This window comes from Drosophila novamexicana, unplaced genomic scaffold (genome assembly GCF_003285875.2).
Source record: "Drosophila novamexicana strain 15010-1031.04,08,12 unplaced genomic scaffold, DnovRS2.1 tig00000072-arrow-arrow-pilon, whole genome shotgun sequence".
NCBI classification, from domain to species: Eukaryota; Metazoa; Arthropoda; class Insecta; order Diptera; family Drosophilidae; genus Drosophila; species Drosophila novamexicana.
In genome coordinates this window covers 1,071,965-1,094,354 of record NW_020824771.1, presented here as the reverse complement: position 1 = coordinate 1,094,354, position 22,390 = coordinate 1,071,965, and the positions used below count along the sequence as shown (strand labels likewise).

At 43.3% G+C, this 22,390-nt stretch overlaps 7 protein-coding genes across 8 annotated transcripts; 3 read left to right on the top strand and 4 right to left on the bottom strand.

Moving 5' to 3' along the window:
* Window positions 1-223: 223 nt before the first annotated feature.
* LOC115771541 lies at window positions 224-1,275 on the bottom strand. Its single transcript, XM_030717280.1, has 2 exons — window positions 811-1,275; window positions 224-744 (listed from the first exon to the last, which is right to left on the bottom strand). Exons 1-2 carry the CDS (start codon window positions 1,231-1,233, stop codon window positions 382-384), a joined length of 786 nt encoding a protein of 261 aa, XP_030573140.1. The 5' UTR covers window positions 1,234-1,275; the 3' UTR covers window positions 224-381.
* Window positions 1,276-1,378: 103 nt separating this feature from the next.
* On the top strand, window positions 1,379-3,158 carry LOC115771538. The gene has a single exon (XM_030717275.1). It carries the CDS (start codon window positions 1,411-1,413, stop codon window positions 2,830-2,832), a length of 1,422 nt encoding a protein of 473 aa, XP_030573135.1. The 5' UTR covers window positions 1,379-1,410; the 3' UTR covers window positions 2,833-3,158.
* A 92-nt stretch (window positions 3,159-3,250) lies between these two features.
* On the bottom strand, window positions 3,251-4,842 carry LOC115771542 (60S ribosomal protein L10a-2). Its single transcript, XM_030717281.1, has 3 exons — window positions 4,755-4,842; window positions 4,116-4,271; window positions 3,251-3,816 (listed from the first exon to the last, which is right to left on the bottom strand). The coding sequence occupies exons 1-3, from the start codon at window positions 4,757-4,759 to the stop codon at window positions 3,324-3,326; spliced, it is 654 nt and encodes a 217-aa protein (XP_030573141.1). The 5' UTR covers window positions 4,760-4,842; the 3' UTR covers window positions 3,251-3,323.
* Window positions 4,843-4,966: 124 nt separating this feature from the next.
* Window positions 4,967-9,394, top strand: LOC115771540 (NADH-cytochrome b5 reductase 3). 2 transcript variants are annotated; one of them, XM_030717277.1, is made up of 6 exons: window positions 4,967-5,050; window positions 5,125-5,330; window positions 5,406-5,485; window positions 7,285-7,938; window positions 7,999-8,098; window positions 8,925-9,394. In XM_030717277.1, exons 3-6 carry the CDS (start codon window positions 5,462-5,464, stop codon window positions 9,095-9,097), a joined length of 951 nt encoding a protein of 316 aa, XP_030573137.1. In that variant the 5' UTR covers window positions 4,967-5,050; window positions 5,125-5,330; window positions 5,406-5,461; the 3' UTR covers window positions 9,098-9,394. The 2 variants fall into 2 exon arrangements, with proteins under 2 accessions (XP_030573137.1, XP_030573139.1); XM_030717279.1 differs by lacking the exons at window positions 4,967-5,050; window positions 5,125-5,330; window positions 5,406-5,485 and adding an exon at window positions 6,357-6,639 and having other exon boundaries at window positions 8,925-9,393.
* Window positions 9,395-10,020: 626 nt separating this feature from the next.
* Window positions 10,021-16,993, bottom strand: LOC115771536 (G2/mitotic-specific cyclin-A). The gene is made up of 7 exons (XM_030717274.1): window positions 16,201-16,993; window positions 15,203-15,396; window positions 14,837-15,134; window positions 11,501-11,724; window positions 11,219-11,423; window positions 10,899-11,146; window positions 10,021-10,834 (listed from the first exon to the last, which is right to left on the bottom strand). The coding sequence occupies exons 1-7, from the start codon at window positions 16,411-16,413 to the stop codon at window positions 10,681-10,683; spliced, it is 1,536 nt and encodes a 511-aa protein (XP_030573134.1). The 5' UTR covers window positions 16,414-16,993; the 3' UTR covers window positions 10,021-10,680.
* Window positions 12,596-14,105, top strand: LOC115771539 (RIB43A-like with coiled-coils protein 2). The gene is made up of 2 exons (XM_030717276.1): window positions 12,596-12,863; window positions 12,929-14,105. The coding sequence occupies exons 1-2, from the start codon at window positions 12,738-12,740 to the stop codon at window positions 13,946-13,948; spliced, it is 1,146 nt and encodes a 381-aa protein (XP_030573136.1). The 5' UTR covers window positions 12,596-12,737; the 3' UTR covers window positions 13,949-14,105.
* A 1,192-nt stretch (window positions 16,994-18,185) lies between the features above and the next one.
* On the bottom strand, window positions 18,186-21,938 carry LOC115771570 (lysosomal alpha-mannosidase-like). Its single transcript, XM_030717323.1, has 6 exons — window positions 21,519-21,938; window positions 21,077-21,447; window positions 20,544-21,014; window positions 19,878-20,488; window positions 19,548-19,816; window positions 18,186-19,417 (listed from the first exon to the last, which is right to left on the bottom strand). The coding sequence occupies exons 1-6, from the start codon at window positions 21,600-21,602 to the stop codon at window positions 18,218-18,220; spliced, it is 3,006 nt and encodes a 1,001-aa protein (XP_030573183.1). The 5' UTR covers window positions 21,603-21,938; the 3' UTR covers window positions 18,186-18,217.
* Window positions 21,939-22,390: the final 452 nt, after the last annotated feature.

The window sequence follows — 22,390 nt, the reverse complement described above, 5'->3', positions numbered from 1 at the left end:
CGATGATCGTAAATTGATCTTTAAAAGCAAAGACACGATCATAGGTCTGATATTTAATGAACACTCAGCACAAGTGTTAGCTGAAGGCTCTACATATGTATATATATTTCAAAAAAAATGTTAAATGGAAAAATGTGAACTGAAGAACTTCTGTATTAAAGAGATTAAAAGCTTTGGCTCATTCTAAGATTTATCAAAACGTTTTTTAAATGTATAAATGTGCGGAATAAATTTAAAATTTGTTTAAAATCAAAAATAAATGTGCAAATGTACAATTAACGGTCTTCTGCCAACAACTTTTCACACAAAAATACGCTACTTTTATAAAATTTTCAAGATTTTACATACTGCATGTATCTTTAAGGCATATCCACATCCGACTCACAGGTTAAACAAACTTCTGTACAGACGCTTTTTCACCATGTCGAACATGATCATGTTATTGATGAGCTGCTGCAGATTGTTGCGGTAGGGCGACATGTTGCCCGTCGCCTGGAAGCTATGCTTGGCGCTCTGCAAACGTTTTTTTATTTTGGTCACATTGTGCAGTTCGCTAACAGAGTACTCCGAATGACTGGAAAGCATGGGCGAGAGCAGTGCAGCAATATCGAAGCTTAGCTGGAACTTGCGCCCAACGTGCGTCACTTTATCGCTTCCAATCAGCATTGTGTGGGAAGCATCTCGTGAGCCGGTGAGCGCATGTTTCTGAGATGACGCCCGACCAGGACGATTGCCCTGTGACGACTGAAACGAAATAGAAAATGAATTATATTAATATATACTGCAGGCAAGTAGCTTATGCCGACTCACCAGTAATTTTGGTAGCTGCTCCGGCAGACTAAAATCACATTTTGGCTGCAGCACAAAATGTGCGCCCAGGCGTTGTGGCGTGTATTGATAGCCTTGGGGAGTTCGTTGGAAGCACGGATGAAGCTCCAATAATTTCAGGCGCTTTTTAATTGTTGCCGTCAACGGGTATGTGTGCACCTTGGGCAAAACTGAGTTTAACATGATTTCGCAGAGTTCCATTGATGTATATTCGTTGAATGCTTCATTAGTGGAATGAAAGTCCGCGTATACGGCGGGATCCTGTATAAACAGCAAACGGGCTGATGTTGTTGCATATTCAATTAGAGCCTTGTGCAATGGCGATAGCGTAGTGTGCACTGGTGTTGATGTGCCGCCAGGTGCAAAGTGTCTTTCGAAATTATGAACAGAGCTGGTTGTGTTCATTTTGGGTTTAGAATGTGCCGTTGTCGAGATTGCAAAAACGAATTCGATTTTAAAAATTATGTACACACTTATCGATAGCACTAGGATGTTCGATCACTTGCCATTTGCCTATCGAATACATTTGGTAATGTTTATTTTTGTATTTGCCGTGCGCGGTCACACTGCCATATTGAAAAAATGGACGAAGAGCTGCAAACAATAAACAACGATTTAAACGATGCCTTGTCCAAGTTACTTAAGAGCGCTCCGAAGTGCACGGGAAGCGCATTGCAGCAGCGCAAACGGAAAATTGCCACGCTAATCCAACTGCACGTGCGGCACCTGCAACAGACGGTGATTGTGAGCCGCAGGCGTCAACAGCAACGCACCCGACGTCGCCTCAAACAGTTGCGTTCCATTTTCATGCAGCAAATGATCGAGCTGCAGTCGAATTATATGCAAATGTTCGTCATGCTACGGATGAAGCACGCCCAGCTGCAGCACATCGAGGAAATGGAGGCAGTCATGGACAACATTAACACGGCCGCTGCCGAATCCGAGCTGGCAACTGAAACAACAGTTGGCCCAACGCTATTTTGGGAGCACACAATACCCCAGTACAGCGATGAGCAGTTTCTGGACAGCTTCCATGTGACCCGCAGCACATTTCAGTCGCTCTGCAGCCAATTGTCCTCCAGCCTGCGCTCGGTGCCAGAGCTAGCGTCGACTGCGGATGACATTGCGCCGGACAAGTGCGTCGGCCTTGCCCTCTACTTTCTGGCTAGCGGCGAGCGTATCTCCATTATATCGGAAAAGTTTGCCCTGCCGCGCGCACACACCATAAAGTGCCTGAAAGTGTTCTGCAATGCCGTCATGACCAGCTTGGGCAAGGCGTTGCGCCTGCTGCCCCAGAGCGAGGCGGACTGTGCGAATGTGGTGGCCGGTTTCCAGCGGGAATGCAACATGCCCGCGGCGCTTGTCGGTGTCCTGGGCGTTTGCTGCATTCCGCTCCGCGGCCCGACTAAGCAACACGTTGGCTCGAGTGCCGCGCTGCGCATGGAATTCCTTTTGGATGATCGCATGCTCTTCCGTGAGCTGCGCCTGGGCAACGCCAATGGCACCAAGGCGCCGCTGCCACCCATGTTTGCGGATGCACCAAACTCACTCACACAGCTGCCGCCACGCTGCATCAACAACCGTTCGGTGCCCGCCTTTGTGCTGGCGCCTGCTAACCAAAACTATCCACTGCGTCCCTGGCTGCTGCAGCGCTATTCGGAGCCGGCGGCGCCGCACGAGTACGACTTCAACGAGGTGGCCGACCATCTGCAGGAGCTGAGCGACTGCGCCATGCATCGTTTAATGTCACGCTGGCGCTTCCTCAGCCAGCCACTGGACATCAGCTTCCAGACCGCATCCTGCATTATTACAGCGGCCACTGTGCTGCACAATCTGCTCGAGGAACTGAGTGAGCCCCATATGCTCGAGTGGGGCAACACGGTGGACGTATCGAGGTTCAAGTCAGCGCCAATCGATCCAAAGCCGGACACCAGCGCGGATATTGAGCATGCCTTAGACGTACGCGATTTTCTGGCGCGCACCATCAGCTCCACGGAAATATGAATGCCATTGGCTAGAGTTTAAGACTATAGTAAGGGTTAAGGGTCTACATATGAAGGGGTTCCAGACGAAGGTTAAATGCTCTTGTAATTTATAAATTTAAAAGCTAGATTATGCTCTGCAAACTATTAAACTGCATTTTCACAGTGTAGAGTATTGTTAACTGCCAATAAATTTTAAATTAAACAAATCATTAAGTTGGATTGTTTGGACAAATAGTTGTTCAGATGATTTGTATTGGAGCCCAACTCTGAATTGTTTTGGATAGTACACATGCTTAATATATCATAAACAATTCAGAGCTGTCCATAACAAATTAACAAGCCATTAAACAAATGGTGAGCAAACTAATTTAAAAATGTTTCTTATAACTGGCATAAGGTATAACTATTTAAATGAACAAATTGATTGTCATATGCAATCCAGTTACGTACATTGATCAAATGTAAAGTTTATTTATATAAAATATTTGTTTGCAGCGAGCACACAACAATTTAGTACAGACGCTGGGGTGGGCCCATCGATGACTTGATGTGCAGGGAGCGAACGTTCTGCCAGTTCTTCTTCAGCAGCGAGACCAAGAAATTGATCGACAAGCTGACGTTTTGGGAGAGCTCGTCCTGTTTCATGCCGACGTGTCCAACGGCAACGGACAGACACAGAACCTTCTTCATCTGGAACTTGATGGTGGACTTGACCTCCTCGATTTTGCCCATCATCGACTCCTGGTGCGACAAAAGACCAGGGAACTTGCCAGCCTTGTTCAGGCCGGGGCCCAACAGACGTGGAATTTGCTTGATCAGCGATTCGGAGGCCAGGAAGGCGTCATAGGACTTGGCCAGTTTCTTAACCAGCTTCTTGTTCTTGTTCAGCTTCTTGAGTGCCTCAGCATCCATGAACTCAACGCCATTGGCCTTGGCCTCGTCGCAATGCTGCTGATCGCCCAGAATGCACACCTTCATCTTAGGGCGTGGGATGTGCTTCAACCTGCACGATAAATACATAAATCAAATGTTTAGCGGGCAGAACGGAAACAAATTCGAGCTGGCAGGCAGAACAATGCAATTGTCAGAAAACTTACACAGCTCGCAGAGGAGCAGGCATTTGTAATTATGTCTTAACTAAGGGGTTCGGCACCATTGCTGGTGCCTACTCAATTTGATTTTAAGACCCTGAGTGCAGGTCCGCCGTAATGTGGTGTGAGCACAAATACGACTGCCTAACGCTGAAGCCAGTTCCCAGTGGGAATCATATGGTTCGCAGCGCAGGTATTTTAGCCAACGTACTTAACAGTGCCGGAGAAACGCTTGTCCTTTTGGGGATCATAATTCTTCAGGCCAATTTGGAGTTCCACCGTTTCCAGGAAGCCGCGCTTCTTGGTGAGCGAATGCTCCAGAATACCACTGACGCCCTCAAGGAGCGTGTCACGGGACACTTTCGACCTGTAATTGGAAATGAGGTTTATTATTTCTCAGTCGTACCAAATAGACGTGTAAAGTAATGTTTAAGAATTGAGCAAATGGTTGCAACTTGTATAAGTAGTCACATATTTGGCACAAAATTTAATTTTAATATTGCAATCATTTCCAAACTGATGTGGTCATTGATATTGGTCCAAAAAGTTGGTTTCTGATTGCCAATTACAATTAATATAATGTTAAACGTATTGCGCGGCTTAGCATATAGACATATAGTTCCTTAATTTCATTAAAGTATTCCAGATGCATATCGTTTTCAAGATTTGTTCCGTCCACTCATGTGGTCATTACAATTTTGGATAAAAAGCTGGTTTTTAATGGTCACATACAATAAATATTGCGCAAAACACATATATCGGCACACAATATATCATTATGCTTCGTTATTTTCTTTAAATTATTCGCGATGTATTTATTTTTTTAAGATTTTTCAATAAAATCACTTACGCCATGTCTACACCTTGCGATGTGCGTTTCACGAAAGAAAGAGGAGATTCGCAGCGATAATACTCCTAGATATCGATACATTTTTTAACAGAGTTGCTGCGATGCTAACTGTAACAGTTGCTCATGGGTATATCGCCAACAGCCCATGGGTATATAGCAACAGGGTGGCAACGCTTAACTTTGCATATGTAGTTATAATCCATAAACAAGTTTTTAATTAAACGCAGCTGTTTTTTTTAAGTTTGACCAATTTCAAAGTCTTGTAGCTTTTATGTGCACATTACTTAATTTAAACGGTAGGTGTCTCAGTCATAAACTATAAACAAAATACTTTCTCAAACATTACATACATACATACATATTTTTGCAGCTAACGCTCCAACTGGCAAAACAAAGAGCTTTCGCAGAGCAATGAAAGAGAGTGGTACCTGACTTTTGGCGAGAGTGCAAGAGAGCAAACGTTTCGTGGTCAAACAAAACAATTGCTTTCACTATCTCCACGCTCGCATTCGCGTTGGGCCTGCGTTGCGTTTTAAAATAAAACTTCTGTCGGTGTGTGCCACTGTGATTGTGCCAGTGAGTGATGTTCCATCGCTGCAATATACGAATTATATAATTTATCCAAAAGTGCACTAATTGATTTTCCAACAGCCGCAAAGAACCGGCAATTTCCAATCTCCAGTTAGCAGCGACTCCAGCCCTTGGAAATGGCGCGTTTGATTGAGAGCAATGTAAGTTACGAAACAAGCTGTGCAGCGCAGCTTTTGCATAATTTTTGGTACACCCGTTTTGATATACCCGCATTCTCATCACACACGCCTATCACATTTAGCTAGGCTATTTCATAATTCTTAAAAATATACATTTGTATGTGCGCATATGTGTGCCTGCCATTTGGCATCTCCCACAAAATAATGCAAAGAAATATGCGGATATACCACAAAGGTATTTATAACAACAAACATACATTCCTTGCCCGTCGCTATAAAATTGAGTTCATCATTCTTAAATGACGTCACGCCTTTAATGCTAATTTGTATTCAATATGTCTTCTGAACAGCAAGACCAGCTCTGAGCATGGAAATAATTCTGGCTTTAGTAGCAGAATTGAAAACATGAAAATCTGTTGCAACATTTTAACATAAATAACTTTTATGTGAAAATAACAGTTTTTAGTGTGACTGAAAAATAACAATTTGGCTCATCTCTAGTTTGTACAGTGCATAAAGGTTAATATTTATGTATGTGCCTCACGCTCGGCTCATTTACTTACAGACATATCAGCTGTTCAACCAGCACAACTGCTTTTGTACAACTCTCTTTACACACAGCAGCTCTCTTGAAAAATGTACCCTGTTACGCTCACATTAAATTTTACTGTCATGCTCTCAGGCAATCTGAACTTTTTGCTTATCATCGTTAGAAAAATTCCGCTAGCGTACACTCTACTCTACACTGCGAAGCATGAATGCTCGAATTTCATATACATCAATTTGAATTAAATTTAAAATATAAAAAGTCTTCTCTATAAATATACAAAGCAACAGCTTGATAACAGTCAAATCGCAGGCAACCTTACTAGCTACATCACTGCAAATTAGGTTATAGAATTAACTACTAAAATATCTGCCTATGCCTAACTTGATCGCTTACTTCTAACACGCACTGTCCGCATACGCGTGCTGACTCGGCACCGAGCCCTCGCGTTGACTCCACCGTTTCGACTTCATTTCAATTGGAAATTGTGCGCGGCGACTGTCGGTTGATCAAACGTTCGCTATTTCTAATTGTCGGTCAAGTTGAATATTTGAATAATTTCAATTGGAAATACATAATATAAAGCAAGCCATATTCATCAAGTGTGTGAAATATGACAGATTTCGATGTAAGTCCAACAAATATAATTGGAGAGAAAATCAACGCAAGAGCTGCCACGCACTGGCCACGCTCTCTTTCGTTCCCTGCGTGCGCTCTCTGTTTATCTGTGCGTGACGTCATTGATAATTATGCATACATATGCGCAGCGCATTGGATGTCTGCCTGCCTGTGCAATATGAAATGTTGCAATAGTGGACTACGTTTTCAAGGTCACGGCCAAGACGTTATGGGTGTCATTTGGTTGCTTTGCAAATGAAAATAACCTCAATTATGTTAGACTTTAAAAAGAAGCCCTCGCTTTTGTGGCTTCATAGCGAGGGCTTAAAGTTCACCAAAGCCACAGAAAGATAACGGGCTCAAATTTCATATTGGCCAACATAAATTGGGGCTAATACTTGTGGTAATCAGTTGTAGTACGAAAACATTGCAAATGATGTGCATACATGAAACGATGTCAACCGACTTTTTGAACTTTAATCAGCAAAGGCATCTGTCGGGCAAAATAAATAAATGGAATATCACGTAATGCCACGAAAGGTCCAGAAATAGTATAATATTGTCAGATCTATTCGATTATAACAAACGATTAATCTGTTGATCCTACATAACTCAGTCTAAATTTTAGTCTCTTTGTGTAATTCTCTACTTACAGTTCGTTCCGATTGCCGTGGGCGTCGTAGCCGTCGTTGCCGGCGCTTTGATTGTCCACTATTTCATCAACAAGAAGTCAACGAAGCCGCGCCGCGAGCCAAACCGAACCGCTCGACTGCGCACACTTGTGGATCCCAATGATAAGTATCAGCTGCCGTTGATCGAGAAGGAGGTGCTCAGCCATGATACGCGACGTTTCCGCTTTGGACTGCCCTCCAAGCAGCATATACTCGGCCTGCCCGTGGGCCAGCACATACATCTGATTGCAACGATTGACAACGAGCTTGTCATACGGCCGTATACGCCCATTTCGTCTGACGAGGATGTGGGCTATGTGGACTTGGTTGTGAAAGTGTACTTTAAGGACACGCATCCCAAATTCCCAGCGGGCGGCAAAATGACGCAGCATTTGGAACAGATGGAGCTGGGCGAGAAGATATCGTTCCGTGGACCATCGGGTCGCCTGCAATACCTGGGCAACGGCACCTTCTCCATTAAGAAACTGCGCAAAGATCCACCCAAACATGTGACCGCCAAGCGTGTCAACATGATAGCCGGCGGCACTGGCATCACGCCCATGCTGCAGCTGGTGCGCGAAGTGCTCAAGCGCAGTGACAAGGACAAGACCAAACTGGCGCTGCTGTTCGCCAACCAGGTGAGTTCATAGAGAGGCTTCTTAAGCTCACTTTCTAAAGTCACAACCCTTGTTTTGCAGAGCGAAAAGGACATTTTGCTGCGTGAGGAGCTAGATGAACTGGCCAAGAAGCATCCCGATCAGTTCAAGGTCTGGTACACCGTGGACAAAGCGGCCGAAGGTGAGCTGCGGCTTCCAAAGTGCCGCCCAAATGTCGCATCGAATCAGAATCATGTTCACATTAAGCTTAGATGTATATCAATATGGAATATCCAACAGACTTTCAGTTGCACTTTTTATAAGTTTATCTCAATTCTAGAAGGAAAGAGGAAACATGCAATTAATGTAAAAATTAGGCTTATGATTGAGCAAATGTTTGACTGTTGTAAAACTAAATTGATTAGGGAAAGAAAGATTAGGAAAATAACTTTCAATCGTTTGTTAAAGGAGAATTCGATTATAATTTAACAATTTAACTTAGAAAGCCTTTAGTTTAGTTTGTCTTTTATAAACTCACCCAAAGATATGCATGTTACATCATAATTAGAATTCATTCGCATAATCATTTCATCGATTCAGTGTAGCAATTGTAGTGCTAATGCTAAAAGCCATCTATTATGTTGAGAACTTTTGTGTTTGCTCCTCGCCACATGCTGCCCTCCAACGGATGCCCCGCACGGCGCACGCACGCTACATAGCCTGGTTGTACAATACCGGGCACATCAACGATGAGATGATGGGCGAGCAGCTATATCCGCCCGATCCAGAGACGCTGTGTCTGCTGTGCGGACCGCCGCCCATGGTCAACTATACCTGTATACCGGGCCTTGAGCGGCTGGGTCATCATTCCGAGCAGCGTTTTAGCTATTAAGTACCTCAGCTAGCATCCGTATAATTTAGTCGCGAGTTTTGATTTCATATCACAATGCAGGGAAAAGGTTGCCGTCGAAACGCAGCTCTCAAGCTAAACCATTTCTAATTTTCGTGAGTTTTCTTATCCCACACAGGTTGGACGTACAGTGTTGGATTTATCAATGATGAAATGATTGGAGCTCATCTGCTGCCGGCCAACGATGAGACGATTGTCCTGCTCTGCGGACCACCGCCTATGATTAACTTTGCCTGCAATCCTGCGTTAGACAAGCTTGGCTATCATCCGGACACACGTTTTGCGTATTAGGACCGATCACCGATCTATATAGGCGCCATAACTGCACATTTGGCAACTCACATTCATTGAAGACAAAACTAGCATTTTTGTTTGTCTATTGCTCTACGCTCAAGAGTTGCATTTGGAATTGACCCAAGAACTAACTAAGTATATAATACTGAGTAGCCTCTGCAGTTATAATTGTGTATGTGTGAGGGTGTCCGGCTTCATGGGAATTCGGATCACATCGAACAGATGCAACAACTCAATACTTCACATTGTTTTTCATTTTTTCAATAAACAATTGTTATACATATATAGAAGGCAAAACACTTTCAATTTCGTTATCGGATTTACATAAACAATTTGTTGTCGTTGAACTCTGATTTGCAATAATTATTCGATTCAATCGAATCGTTAACTCATGTGCAATCATTCACGAGCACGAGTATGTTAATTTGGGCCATTTCTTATACATTCACGAAATTGTGGTGTAAAACGTGAACTTGTTTAACTCTGAGAGGCCGTAAAACATGGTAATAGAAATATATATGGATGGATACTTCCAGGAAAAGCATTATCATCTTTGAAGAAAACCTTACAATTTATACAGATAATCTATAACTTTATATATATCATCAATGGATCACATTGAACCAAAGCAACATTTATAAATATTATTTTTTAAAATAAACAGTTGACAATTCTGTTAATGAATTTATGTTCAGATTTGTCTCTTTTATGGTCTGCCATTTAATTTTATTGATGGTTTGCAATATTTGACAATAGTTGTATTATATGTAAAAAAAAAGTCCAGAAGGGAATTACATATAAGGTTTGCTGTCCTAAGACATTGATTTATAATAAAAACACAGTTGAACTAAACGTGTAGTAAGCGTCATTATATATAAATGTTTATAGTTAATATAAAAACTATTATTTAGAGAGCGAAATGTAATTAATATTTCATGAAAACTGATATATTTCTCATATTTGTTGCGGGGTTCACAGAACATTTATAGCCTATTTAGTTAGCATATGTGTAGCATAAATATTTTATGGTCTTTAGCTTCGGCCGATTATTAGTATGCATATTTGAAAGACATTGTTTACATACATATCTGGTTATATAAATACGTAAGAAATAATAAAAAATACGACATCGAACAAATAATGAAATCAATAACTTAAAATGTATAAGTAAGTAGCCTAAGATTGTTGGTTACGGTTTTTTTTTCAATTCGATTTATCTTGTGATATGATTTGCTGCTGCGCACGCTTTGCGTGACAAGCTCTCGCCGAGGACCTGGACTTGAACCTGGATCGTATAATCGATCGCACTCCTGTGTTAGCTCATCTTCTTTGTGGTAGCTCATCTCATATATGACCAGTTAGCATATACAATTGTCCAGTAGCTTGCCAAGTGTACGAATTGTGTAGGTGTGGGTGTGGCAGTGCTCGTTGTATCCAGCGTGCGCGTTTGCAGCATGGCAGTAAAACCTTAATGCAGTCGTACTTACACTTACAACGAATAAAACTACTAGAGGGTGTACATTGGAAAACGCTAAACTACAATACAATTTGATCATGGCTGATGCTGATGTAAAAAACACTTAAAACTTATAAAACAAATTGACTTTAGGTTTCATATTGTTGCCTGGCTGCTGCTCTGTCTGGCACTGGCTGGCCGCTTTATAATCCTGTACAATAATATCGATTTCAGATTCGCTCAGTTCAATGGGCTCAATTGTGGCCACTTTCTTGAATCTAAAAACAAAAAGAAACATAGTTAGGCGCAGAACAAAGCTGATACTGATATTGCACAACTTACTTGTCCCTATTGTACTTTTCCCTTATAGCCTGCGTGCTTAGCTCTCTGGCTGACTTGTGCGTCTTGCACAGCGCCACAACTACATGCTTCAATTGTTCCAGTGTGTACGTGGTAATCTCCTCCAGCTGCGCCGTCCACATCTGCATACCAAGAATGTGACGTGCAAATGCAAGCGAAGCAGACGAAATGAGCGAGGGCAAATATTGCATATATGATTCTCCCTCCAAAAGTGACAACTCACAAATGTACTGCAAATCGCAAAAAGAAAATTAGCTATTGCCCAAATCAACTAACTGGTTAGCACCCAAAAGATCACCTACCAATGTCATGTACTTCAGCTTCTCGGGCATATCGCACAGCACGGCGTAGGTGTTGATGAAGACGTAGGGTGTTGGTGTGCACAAGTTGAAGGATAGAATTTTCAGAAACACATTCTCCATGCGCAACACTTGGGCCTTTGTATAGCTGTCGTCAGTGAGAAAGACAAACTCGCCAACATCTGGTGGGTAGATCTCCTCATATTTGCTGTGTGCAAAAACAAAAAGCATACATGAAGTTTGCCGCTAAACAACTGGAACTCTATTTTGAAATGGGTTACTTACGAGGCAATGTACATGGCTGCCGTGCCAACCAATTGCAGCTTGGAGCGCTTCACCGACATCTGGCTGAGGAAGCGATCCAAATATGAGACTGATAAGTACAGAGTCTCCGTGTCCAGTTTGTATTCCTCGGCAACTTCGACCAGCCAATCAACCAGAATGGTGCGCATCGAGTGATTGATGTCAGTTTGGCGACGCATGTATTGCGCTTTTGGGCGATGCTTTTTCTACCAATGAATATAATAGGTAGGGTTAACAAAAGAGTCAATTTCATGTACTACTAATATTAATATGCTAAATATATAATCTGTAAGCATAACTAGAATTTATGAAAATCGCATATAAAAGCTCTACGTTTGACAATGTTTGAAGGTAAAAAATGTTCAATAGGGTTATTGAGACCCATGTATACGGTATCTCATAGTCGAAAGCTTGCTGTCAGATCACAAAATACCTTTTACAAATTTACTCATTTGATTACATATTTATCTTAACACTTCTTTGAACTATTTGTATTGTCTTCTCTCGTCTCCTCCGCTATTCAAACAAGTTGTATTTGGAGTTGCTTCAACTTTTTGAATACACTTGAGACTTGAAAACTTAACTTGTTGGCGACGAACCTCAGCTATCATTTGTGCGCAATCGAATTTACCAATTTTTATTTGTTTATTGGTTATTTTGCAGTACGTGAGCCACATATAAATTTTAGAGGAACGCCACTCCCAGCCTACAAATCTTAGCCAAAAGCGGCAATACGAACACGCTGTACATTAGGTGTTTATTTAATGGGCAGTTTAACGATTATTGGACACGCCAAGCGCCATCGCACATGGTCAATACAGAAAATTGTAGAATTTGGGGAAATGGAGAAAGTATTCCCAATTTTGTGTATTCATTTCTGATAGTTCGTTATTCCTAAGCCCATTGAGCTCTGGTTTACCATGCTTTAAGTGGTTATCGGAAAGAATAAAGCTTAAGGAAAGAGCCTAGAAAATCGATCTATTTATTATATGTCATAAATATTTAAATTTGTGTCTCTCGGGTTGTTGTTGGGGTTGTTAGGCCACAAACAAGCAAACAGGGAACCAAACAACAATCGACCCGGCAACCGAGCAAACAAACTCAAAGCTCAAATCCGGTTTGAATATCAGAAAGTGAAATACTTGTACACTGAAACAAACGGATAATGTGCATAGGTATATATATTTTTTAGATAAAAGTAAAGTTTAAAGAGGACAAGATGACGCTTAAAATGCCATTGTGCACCAAGGAGGACCTCAGCGAGGCGGTCAAGCTGCAAAAGCGGGAGCAGTACGAGGAAGAGCGCAAGAAGCGCATCTTCAATGCCAGGCAGCGACTCTTTGGGGTGAGTACAGTGTACCTTGGCAGTCCCAAGCGTCTGTCATCCATTCTTCGTTGCACAATCTGTAGCTCGATTTGGAGACGCTGGAGCGCCAGATTTTGGAGAAAAAGAAGCAGAACAGTGAGAGGCTGGAATGTGATAAGCGCTATGAGGAGCAGGAGCAGCTGCAAAAGCGCCTGATCACGGCCAAGGAAAAGGAACTAGAAAAGGAGAAACGCATTGTGGACTCGGATCTCAACTATTATCGTTGCCGTTATCAGCGTCGGGATCAACGTCGCGAGTTCGACCTCAACGATCCAAACTTTCTGAAGAAATCAAAGCCGGCTCGCATTGCCGACGACGATACGTCGCTTGGCATCTCTAGTGCACAAATCTTCTGCGGCGAAGATTTGCATAGGACCGATCGCCAGGTAAGGCAGCGTGAGCAACAACGCGCCTGGCTCGATCAGCAGGTTATGGAGCGCAAGCAGGCGGAGGAGGCACGCCGCAAGGCCGACAATGTGTACATGGAGAGCGTACAGTGCCGTGACAAGCATCTGGAGGAGATGGCCAAATCGGATCATCGCATGCGCCAGCAGATCATACACAAGGTGCGCCAGTTCAATATCAATCTGGCCAAGCAGAAGCAGGAGAACCGCATGCGCACCAAACGCGAGACATACGAGGACGACATGGCCGAAATCTACAATATGCTGTCCAGCGATATGCTGACCGAGAATCCGGATGTGGCTCAGTCGCGCAGCAATCCGAACAAAAAGATCGCCTTCATGTATCGCGGCATGACACCCGACGAGCTGCTGGACTTCCGCAAGGGCCAGGAGCAGCAGCTGACCGACACGATGCAGCGCAAGACCGAGGCTGAACTGATGAACAAACAGTGGGAGCAGTATGCCATGAACATGGATCGTACCCTTATGCTCAAGCAGATCGAAATGGATCGCAAGCACAAGCAGCAGCTGGACGATCTGGTGCGCGCCAATGCCAAGCTCGCCACCGAGCAGGATAAACAACGCAAGGAAGCCCTCGTCCAGCTGAGCAATGCGGTCAGCGATGAGTTCTACGATCAGTTCAACAGGACCTCACGTTAGTGCTCCCAGCCACATTCACATTCAGTTCAATCAGTTCATCGTTTATCCTGAGCTCTGTGTGGAATTGTTTCAGCAGCACCTGAACTCGTCTGCCGGCACAGTTCCACACACGAGGTCAGCAGCCAACGAATTGCAATCAAAACCAAAAAAAAGTTAATAAAGATTAAATTAAAAGTTGAGCGTTTTGTTTGAAAACAGAATCTTAATAGCAATGCTTCAAAACCTGAACTAGTCAAACTCCTTTGACATGCGCTTACAGCTCAAAAGGCACGTGAAGGCACTTCAAAAAGGAATGTTAACGGCGCTGAGGTAGAACCTCAGGTGCTTCACACAAGACGAAACCGGCGATGCAGGCAACTAAACAATTAAGGAAAAGAAAAGCAGCGACGCGCAAAGACATCATTTTCACGAGGGTGCGGCTCGGGTTCAATTACTGTGAGCACATTTATTTGTGAATGTGAATGTGTGTATGTGTGTGGTTATGATAGCTAGTACACCCAGATCCCTAGGCTAAATGGGAAAACTAACTTTGCTCAAGCGCGTGACAAGGCACACACTAACACTGAGGTCGGGATAGAAACGACTCGTAAGGGAAATTAGTATCGAATCTCATATTCTTAAAAGTATGCGCGTCACTTTTTAAGAACCTTTCTTCTTGAAAAGTAAATTATTTAAAAAATATTTAAAGATGAAAAGGTCACGTGCCACATGTTGTCTACGTGAACCGGAAATATCTTTACGAAGCAAGCATCCCAAAGTGTGAGGACCGGCGTTAATGTCAGTTGTACTTTAGAAACTCCTCTGATATCAAACGCTTATAATTTTCAAGGCATCCCTATTACCATTGAAATGTATTTATGGAATTCCAAAACGAACTTTTGTACTTACCTCGCACTCGCGGAAATTCTGCAAAATATCGCGCTGATACTGGACCACCTCGAAGAAGCGCTGGCGGTCGTTGCGCGGCAGTAGCGCATTTTCCGTGGCTGCAGCGGCATCAGCAGCATTCTTAAGATCAGCCATATCCTCGACATGGCTGCTGTCAGTTAGCTGGGCGCTGCTGATATTGCTGGCATCCGCCATGGACCGGTCCACAGACATGGGCGATAGCACATCGGTGACGGACATGGGCGTGCCATCCAGATCGTATGATTGCTGTAAGGCAAACTCCTGGTGCACCAGTTCGCTAAAGCAGGATATAGCGATTACAATTTAGGCGTTTCAGACGGACTCTTGAGCTCGGGCATCACTTACAGCTTCTGGGCGCCAGCACTTTGTATATTCTCCTTGTCGGCAACCTTGGCCTGGGCTTGTACCTGTGTATCGACATTGTCCTCGTAAACGGAGAATGTCTTGAATTGCTCCACAACGGGCACAACGTTCGATTTCTTGGCGCCGCCATAGCCAATGTTTTCGTCCACCTTTAGCTTGGCAACTTCGCGAAAGCCCTGCGAAATTTAAATACATATAAAAAAAAATAAAGGCAAATGTAACGCAATTACAACATGGTCTCTCAGTGTGTGCATGTGTGTGTGTGTTAGAAGGGGAGGGCGCATAGCGAACGTTAGTTGCTGTCTCGCTTTATAATTCTTCCCTGCTGGGAAAGATCCTGTTACGTGCGCTGCGCGCAGTCGTCGTTCGCTTTTGTTGTTTTTGTTTTACTGTGCGCGCCTTTTACTGGCTTCTCTGCCTGCTAGCATTTCGTTCTCCTTCTCTCTTACACACACACGCACACGCACACAAGCGCACGCTGTGCTCGTGTGTGCGTCTAGGTGCTGTAATTGCATTTCAATGCACATCTCAGCCTGTTTGCTCGTTTGCTTTAATATCCCTTTCCATTTTCGCTTTATTCTGCTAGACTCTGCTCTCATATGAAAAATCGCGCGCAAGATTCCCTCTTGGATTGCGCATTTCTAGGTTAGTTTTGCTGATTAAGCGCGCACTCGCAACCCGGCAAAAAAAAACTGATGCATTTATATTCTTAACATAATATGTAACAACTTATACAATTGTTAAATGCAACTATTTAGGGCGCCTTTCGATGTGAAAGAGTGCAAACAGAGATAGCAACAAGGAAACAGACACAGGCAGACAGACAGAAAAAAAAAACCACCACCGTTCTGTCTAGTGATCGCACTACCACCACCAGCAAAGCTGAACGAGGCAGCTGCATTGGAGTGCCCAACATACATACATACATACATATGTACATACGTAACAAAATTAGGATGTGAAATGTGATGGAACCTTACCACTTTGCCAGGGGGTGCGGGGTTGCCGCGCGGCACATTGCCATGGTTGTTGTTGGTATTCAGCACAACTAAATTGGCGCGCGGTGCCAGAGCCTTCTCCTTGCCACCAATTACAGCGAGTGGCTGCTTTGCAACGGCTCCCTTTTCCTTTAGATTCAGCATGCCGGGATTCTCCTTTTCACAGTTATCACGATGTATTTGAAAGCTTGCCATTTTATTGGTTCTGCTAGCCACAAAATAATAATTTAAATGCCTTTATTTGTATCCAAAGGCGCAGAGTGCTTTGCTTTACGCCTAGCTCTCTTCTTCGTCACTAAAAAATGGTGGCTTTATCTGCGCTTCTCTTTACTTTATGTACGCAAGTGTGTATGTAATTTCGTTTCTTTAGCTCAGCTGCTGCGTCGGCGGCTTCGAATCGTCGTCGTCGTTTGTTGAGTCGCTTGAGTTTCGGTTTTTACTCACACTAGCATAAACGCATATGTGTGCGTTAGTACAAATGCTCAAAGTCGAACACATTTACACACAAGCAAAATTTATCATAAATATTTGAAGCACAAATTACATTCAACATTCACGACGCATACGATATATTATAATACAGTTGACTTTTAATTTTTACAACATTTTTTCTCCTCTTTTGCGGCACTTGAATTTAATTTACATATAAAACTATGCCCATGCTAACACCAATCTCGATTTGCTTTGCTCGTTTGCTTGCACCGTGTTTTAGATCCGTCACCGTGTACCAGTCCCGAAATTATGCTTGATGCACGGCCAAAGAGCTATTGCTATTTGATTTTTTCCCGGTCAATTATAAGCGAGCTCGTTTATTCGTTCTGTTTTTCGATACTTAACATTTTCTATCGATATAACCATGTTGCCGATATTTTTCGAGTCATTTATAGCGCAATAAAATCGTAATTACGAGGCCGGGATTCCAAGTTTTACTTATAGCATCTCAGGAAATACTTAGATGAGTCTTAATGGTTTTCATTAAAATTAAGCTACTAATTGTAAATTAAATATTTTAATTGCCAAATAACATTCGGAGTAGCTCAAACATGATTCTGTTAACGCACTGTTATGCACACAAGAAGTGGCAGCGCTGTATGTTAAGTATTGCCAGATCAGCGAGTAAATTAATATGTTTGGGAATTGAATTTAAATGCAAAAATATTCTCTTTTTTCTCACTATCACTTTAGCCATTCAATAATGTTGCTATATTCCGATCTTTTCCTGCATAACCTAATGGCATATAGGCAATAGCATACATCAAATGTATACAAATGTGTATTACAGGCATTCTTTACCAATTGATTAAAGTAGATTCTATTTATATATTATATTATTAAATTACATAGTTGGGTAAAGTTTAGTTGTATTATCTGAACCTTTTATAGTTTAGGCGTTGCAATTACGTTGCCTGGTCGGCAACTCTACCAAATTAGAACAACAACCAAAATGCATGAAAAATCTGTCGTAATCTGTAAACAATGAAAGTACATTTTGTATGAATAGAGAGCATAGAATCCGTCGTCTTGTGTCTTGCGCAACTATATTGTATTGCAAAAATAAGTAGGAACGACCTTTCTTCAGGAAGCGCATAGGACGGACTACTGGTCACACACACACACACACACACACACACACACACACACACAAATTAGATTTGAAGCGCACACAAAACTGTGTAAGATGTCCAGCCGCCTGCCCCTTGTCTAAGGACTCCCTGGGCTGCAATAATAAACATCTGCAAACGGCCCGGCAACACCCTTCGATCTGGTAGCTTGCAGGCACATCAAATGCTGGGTGAAAGCGACATTTACAGTTGGCTCAAAAGAGAAAAATACTCCAAATATATGTACTAGCCGGAAAGTAATTCTTTAAACAGCCAGTACTAAAAATGTAATAAGCTAATGCCACAAATATTATAAGCAAATAGTAATTTAGCTGAAATTATCGTTGAATAATGTGGTAACACTGATAATACTTAAATTGTTTATTGTCGACGAAATCCTATTGCCAGTAAATAATAAATGTACGAATTTGCATAGGATTCAATGTGACACTGAATTTAGAGGAGTCGCTTGCATTATTGGCCAACAACGGCTCAAATGAGGACGTAATATACTCGACAGTCTCCGCCTGAGTGCCTTCGGGATGGAACTTAAATCTCTTCAAATCGCTCAGCGCCATGCTGCCGTCCAAGGTTGTTTCACGTATCTCCTGGCCACCCAACGCATCGAAAATGTGGCGAATGTTGAAGCTAACCGTGTGACCCTCATTTTGATCCATATAGTTCTCAACGCGCAGTAGGATTTCATTGCTGGAATAGGGTTCCAGTGTTAGCAGATTAACCGACTGAGGGAAGTCGCTGAAATCGGGAACGCTCAGGGGTTTCACAACACTGGCCGTGTTGGAGTTACTGAAGAACTTCCAGAAGGGCAAATGAATTTCCTGTTGAGCCAAGCGTTCGGCAACAGTGGGCTTTTCGTCTGCTGCGTTTAGGATAAGGAAAACTTTACCGCGCGCAATCAGACCCGTGCCGTACTGTGTCTCATTCAGGGCTTCGCCCACGCCAAAAGCATCGTCCCTTAGCAGGCGGCGATGAAGCATAAGCTCGACCTGACCATCCGCCAGACTGGAGCCGCCCTGGGCGCGGTCGTTGAGCAAACCAATACGTTTCTGCGCATCCTCAATGGAAATGCGAGCAGTCACGGGATAATAATTGCCGCTCACAGACTCTGACATATCTGGCGTAAAGTATTCGCGCTTGTTTCTCTCACGTTTGATCATCTCACGTCCATTGGAGTCAGTGTAGAAGACACCATTTGTGGAGAGGCCACTTGTGAAGCGGGTAACAATCTCTCGGCCATTGTCATCATCGATTGGAATTGGACCAACTAGCCATTCGAACTCTACACGATTTACGCCCTCGTAGATGCGAATCACTTGTGAGATCCATTCGTTCACGTTCTGATGCACCTCCTTCACCTGGACACCATCGTAAACCGTATAGTCAACCGTGTCCTCCAGCACAGTAATGTCGCCATCCGGACGGAAAATGTAAGCTCCAGATGAACGCTTCTCGGAGGCGCTGTTGTCGCCCACCGCACCCTTGTATATGGCAAAGTTCTGCTCTATATTTTCCGAAACTCCGTTCATTTCGACTGATTTGAGGTGACCGCTGCTCTTGCCGAAGACAAGCTTGATATGCTGCAATAGAAATGGAATATCAGTATCAGCAGATGAGTCCATTATATTTTCCTGATCAGGAACATATATTCTAGATGGTTTCGTTCTGGTGCCCTGTTCCATGTAAGTTGAAGCTCTTTCTGTTACTTACCGAGTTCTGAACAGTAAACTCATCTGTTTCCTCATCATCAGCCGTAGGTTGCGTCTTGGACAGTTTTTGCTTTATTGAATGCACCTTTTCGAAACGCTTGAGAGTTGGCCTCTTTGCGTTTTTGGGAGCCGGCAGCACGCGTATGTAGAAGTTGGCAATTTTGTTCACAGTTGCCTTGAAGACCAGCTCATGCTGCGTCTCGTTGGAGCGGTGCTGTATAGACAGGACTTGCCATGGCACCGGTACCAGCTCCGAGGGTACCTCGTGACCTATAAGAGGCGCATGTATGTAGTTAATCAATTGAATAGCTATACCAAGTCTTTAATATACCCTTCTCATCTGTGACCAGGTAGTTCTCATCTTTAACAGGCACACGAACGAATTGCGAAGAGGGATGAGCGAGTGGGTTAAAGAGAGTCACGACCACATTGTTGGCGCTCTCTCGGGTAAAAGCACAGACACTTATGTTCAGTTCCAAGCAGCTGTCGAACTCGCCTGTGGTCAGGTTGGTGAGCAGCCTGAGCGCATCCCGACTGTTATCCTGAGCATCGATCATGGCATCCGTTAGCAGGCGATCGTAGTCGCGGGCCACTGCCTGTTTCTCTGTGCCCGTAATGGCATCGTGATGCTGCATTATGCCCATAACTTGACGCAGCGAGTCCAAATCTTCAGTTTGCTGTGCGCTCGTCAGTTTGGCGAATGCGCTCAGCTGCTTAACCGTCTGGAGCAAATGGTTGCCATCGCGCTCGAAACGCTTCTGGGTGGGACGCGAGGTGAAGTAGCCGGTCCAATAGGAGTGCGAGTCACTGGAGTATGGGAAGAAGTCTTGGGTCTTTTCTGGCCATGTCAGCTGCATTTGGTGCAGCTCGTTGAGATAGCACGAGGGCGTTGAATAAAACACATTCACCTTGGAACCCTCCACTTGACGCGCATTCACATATCTGAAATCAATACGATTTACAATGCTTCCAGAATACTTGATAAGGTATTTCCTACTTAATCAGCTTGTCCATGTTCTTGTAATTGATTTCGGCATCCTCGTACTGAAAGTCATCGCCCATGGGCACCATAATATGTGTAGCACGGTATGAGTTGGACATTGTCTTCACATAGCTAATGAAGTCATCCACTCTGGACTTGACATTATTATCATAGCTCTTGCTATCGATAATGGGCTCATCGCTGCAGAGTATGTCAAAGCAGAAGCCGGGCGGTGCGGAGTAGTGACGGTAGAGCAGACCGGTAAAGAGGTCTGAATCACTTAGGGACTCGCTGGATTGCCAAATCATTTCCAGGGCCACTTCATTAATGCGTTTGCTCTTCTCAACATGGTCCATGCGAGCAAAGAACTCACCGCTGTAGCCCATCTGCGCAAAAATTGATGCCATTTCACGCGAGTGACCAAAGGGATCAATCTGCCAGCCAATGCGCGGACGTCCACAGGAGCCAAATGTGTCATTTAGTACCCTGATAATTACAATTAAAATTAGCCTTGTTATCTAATCTGAAACATCTCTCCCCAGCCTTACTTTAAGCCCAGTGCAAACTGATCAATAACGCTTTGATAATGGACGGCGGCCTCATCGTTCATGCTCCAGGCACCACCGATAAACTCCAAGCGGCCCTCGTTCACCAATTTCTTGACCAGACCCTGCACTTGTTCCGTCTGTTCCTGGTACCACTTGAAGAAGAACGCTGTCTCCACCTGTATGAAACGGCGTTTCGAATCCTTCAGGAGCTCCGCAACCACCGAATCCAATATGTATTGTACACCAGCGTGCTGTATATTGTTTTTAGCTCCATAATAATACTGATCCACAGTTTTCAGCCAGCCGACATCGTCGTGCGAATGTGGCACCAAATGCACATTGATCATGTTTGGCTTCGTTTCAGGACATGACTGCAATTTCAGATAATAAGGTAAAGTATGCGAGATTAGGATGCGATTGTTATTAATTCTAATTTATTTACCTCATAGCCACAAATAGCCTGGGATTGATTTGTGCTGATCAATAGCACAGCTGCTAAAAGAACTATGCCACTCAAGCGCCGCATTGTTCCCAATTGTTTCCGGCTATTCCACAAACGTCTCCAATTTAGAACTGGAGGCCAGAGCGAAGCGGCAACAGCTTTTATATGCGCCCAACCATGCGATTAGACCCCAACCAACGCTGGCGCTGCCATCCAAAAAGATAACGAAAACGCGCCCGGATTAACTACATACTCGTATGGGTGGGGTACATAAGTATGCATAACATTTTCCAAGTAGATGATAAGCCTTCAATCGTAGCACTTAACCAGCTTGGATACAATTCGATTTTGTCAAAAACATCAATTCATAAAAGCTGCGCGACAATCAATATAGAAAGTTGTATACAAGGTGGAAAGTGCATTCTTGACCAAAAAAAAAAAAAAACAATTATTAATCAAATATCCTACATTAAGTTTAGTATTCGGAGTCTCAAGTAGTGTTAGTTTAAGCATAGTCTATATATGGCTAATATGAGGATAGACAGCCATAAACTAGAACGTGATTCGAACCAGAATCCTCCTGAATAACTGGAGGATTGCTGCTCTTCATTATAATTGATTAGGAAGCGACTTAATCTCACCCAAACTTGCCAGAGAGTATGCAAGGTTCGGCATGGCATTTAAAACATAATTCGAATTATTTATTAAAGGTGCTCGATGAGTACTCTATATATACATATAGCCATGCCTGAATGTCCGTCGCACTTGTTTGTTCGCTGCGATAATATTAACGTTATCCCAAGTGGCTATAATAATTATTGAAATACTCGTAAATTCAAAGTCATAATATTGGTAATCGTGAGATTATTGGC

Coding starts and splice junctions, on each gene's coding strand:
- LOC115771541 (XM_030717280.1), bottom strand. CDS start 1,233: ATGAACACAACCAGCTCTGTTCATAATTTCGAAAGACACTTTGCACCT. Junction 745..810: donor AGCAGCTACCAAAATTACTG/GTGAGTCGGCAT, acceptor ATTTCGTTTCAG/TCGTCACAGGGCAATCGTCC.
- LOC115771538 (XM_030717275.1), top strand. CDS start 1,411: ATGGACGAAGAGCTGCAAACAATAAACAACGATTTAAACGATGCCTTG.
- LOC115771542 (XM_030717281.1), bottom strand. Junction 3,817..4,115: donor CGTTTCTCCGGCACTGTTAA/GTACGTTGGCTA, acceptor TTTATCGTGCAG/GTTGAAGCACATCCCACGCC.
- LOC115771540 (XM_030717277.1), top strand. CDS start 5,462: ATGGCGCGTTTGATTGAGAGCAAT. Junction 7,939..7,998: donor CGCTGCTGTTCGCCAACCAG/GTGAGTTCATAG, acceptor CTTGTTTTGCAG/AGCGAAAAGGACATTTTGCT. Junction 8,099..8,924: donor CGTGGACAAAGCGGCCGAAG/GTGAGCTGCGGC, acceptor TATCCCACACAG/GTTGGACGTACAGTGTTGGA.
- LOC115771539 (XM_030717276.1), top strand. CDS start 12,738: ATGACGCTTAAAATGCCATTGTGCACCAAGGAGGACCTCAGCGAGGCG. Junction 12,864..12,928: donor CCAGGCAGCGACTCTTTGGG/GTGAGTACAGTG, acceptor CACAATCTGTAG/CTCGATTTGGAGACGCTGGA.
- LOC115771536 (XM_030717274.1), bottom strand. CDS start 16,413: ATGGCAAGCTTTCAAATACATCGTGATAACTGTGAAAAGGAGAATCCC. Junction 15,135..15,202: donor AGTGCTGGCGCCCAGAAGCT/GTAAGTGATGCC, acceptor ATCCTGCTTTAG/CGAACTGGTGCACCAGGAGT. Junction 11,424..11,500: donor GCAGCCATGTACATTGCCTC/GTAAGTAACCCA, acceptor TTTTGCACACAG/CAAATATGAGGAGATCTACC.
- LOC115771570 (XM_030717323.1), bottom strand. CDS start 21,602: ATGCGGCGCTTGAGTGGCATAGTTCTTTTAGCAGCTGTGCTATTGATC. Junction 21,448..21,518: donor AGGCTATTTGTGGCTATGAG/GTAAATAAATTA, acceptor CTGAAATTGCAG/TCATGTCCTGAAACGAAGCC. Junction 19,418..19,547: donor AGTTTACTGTTCAGAACTCG/GTAAGTAACAGA, acceptor TTTCTATTGCAG/CATATCAAGCTTGTCTTCGG.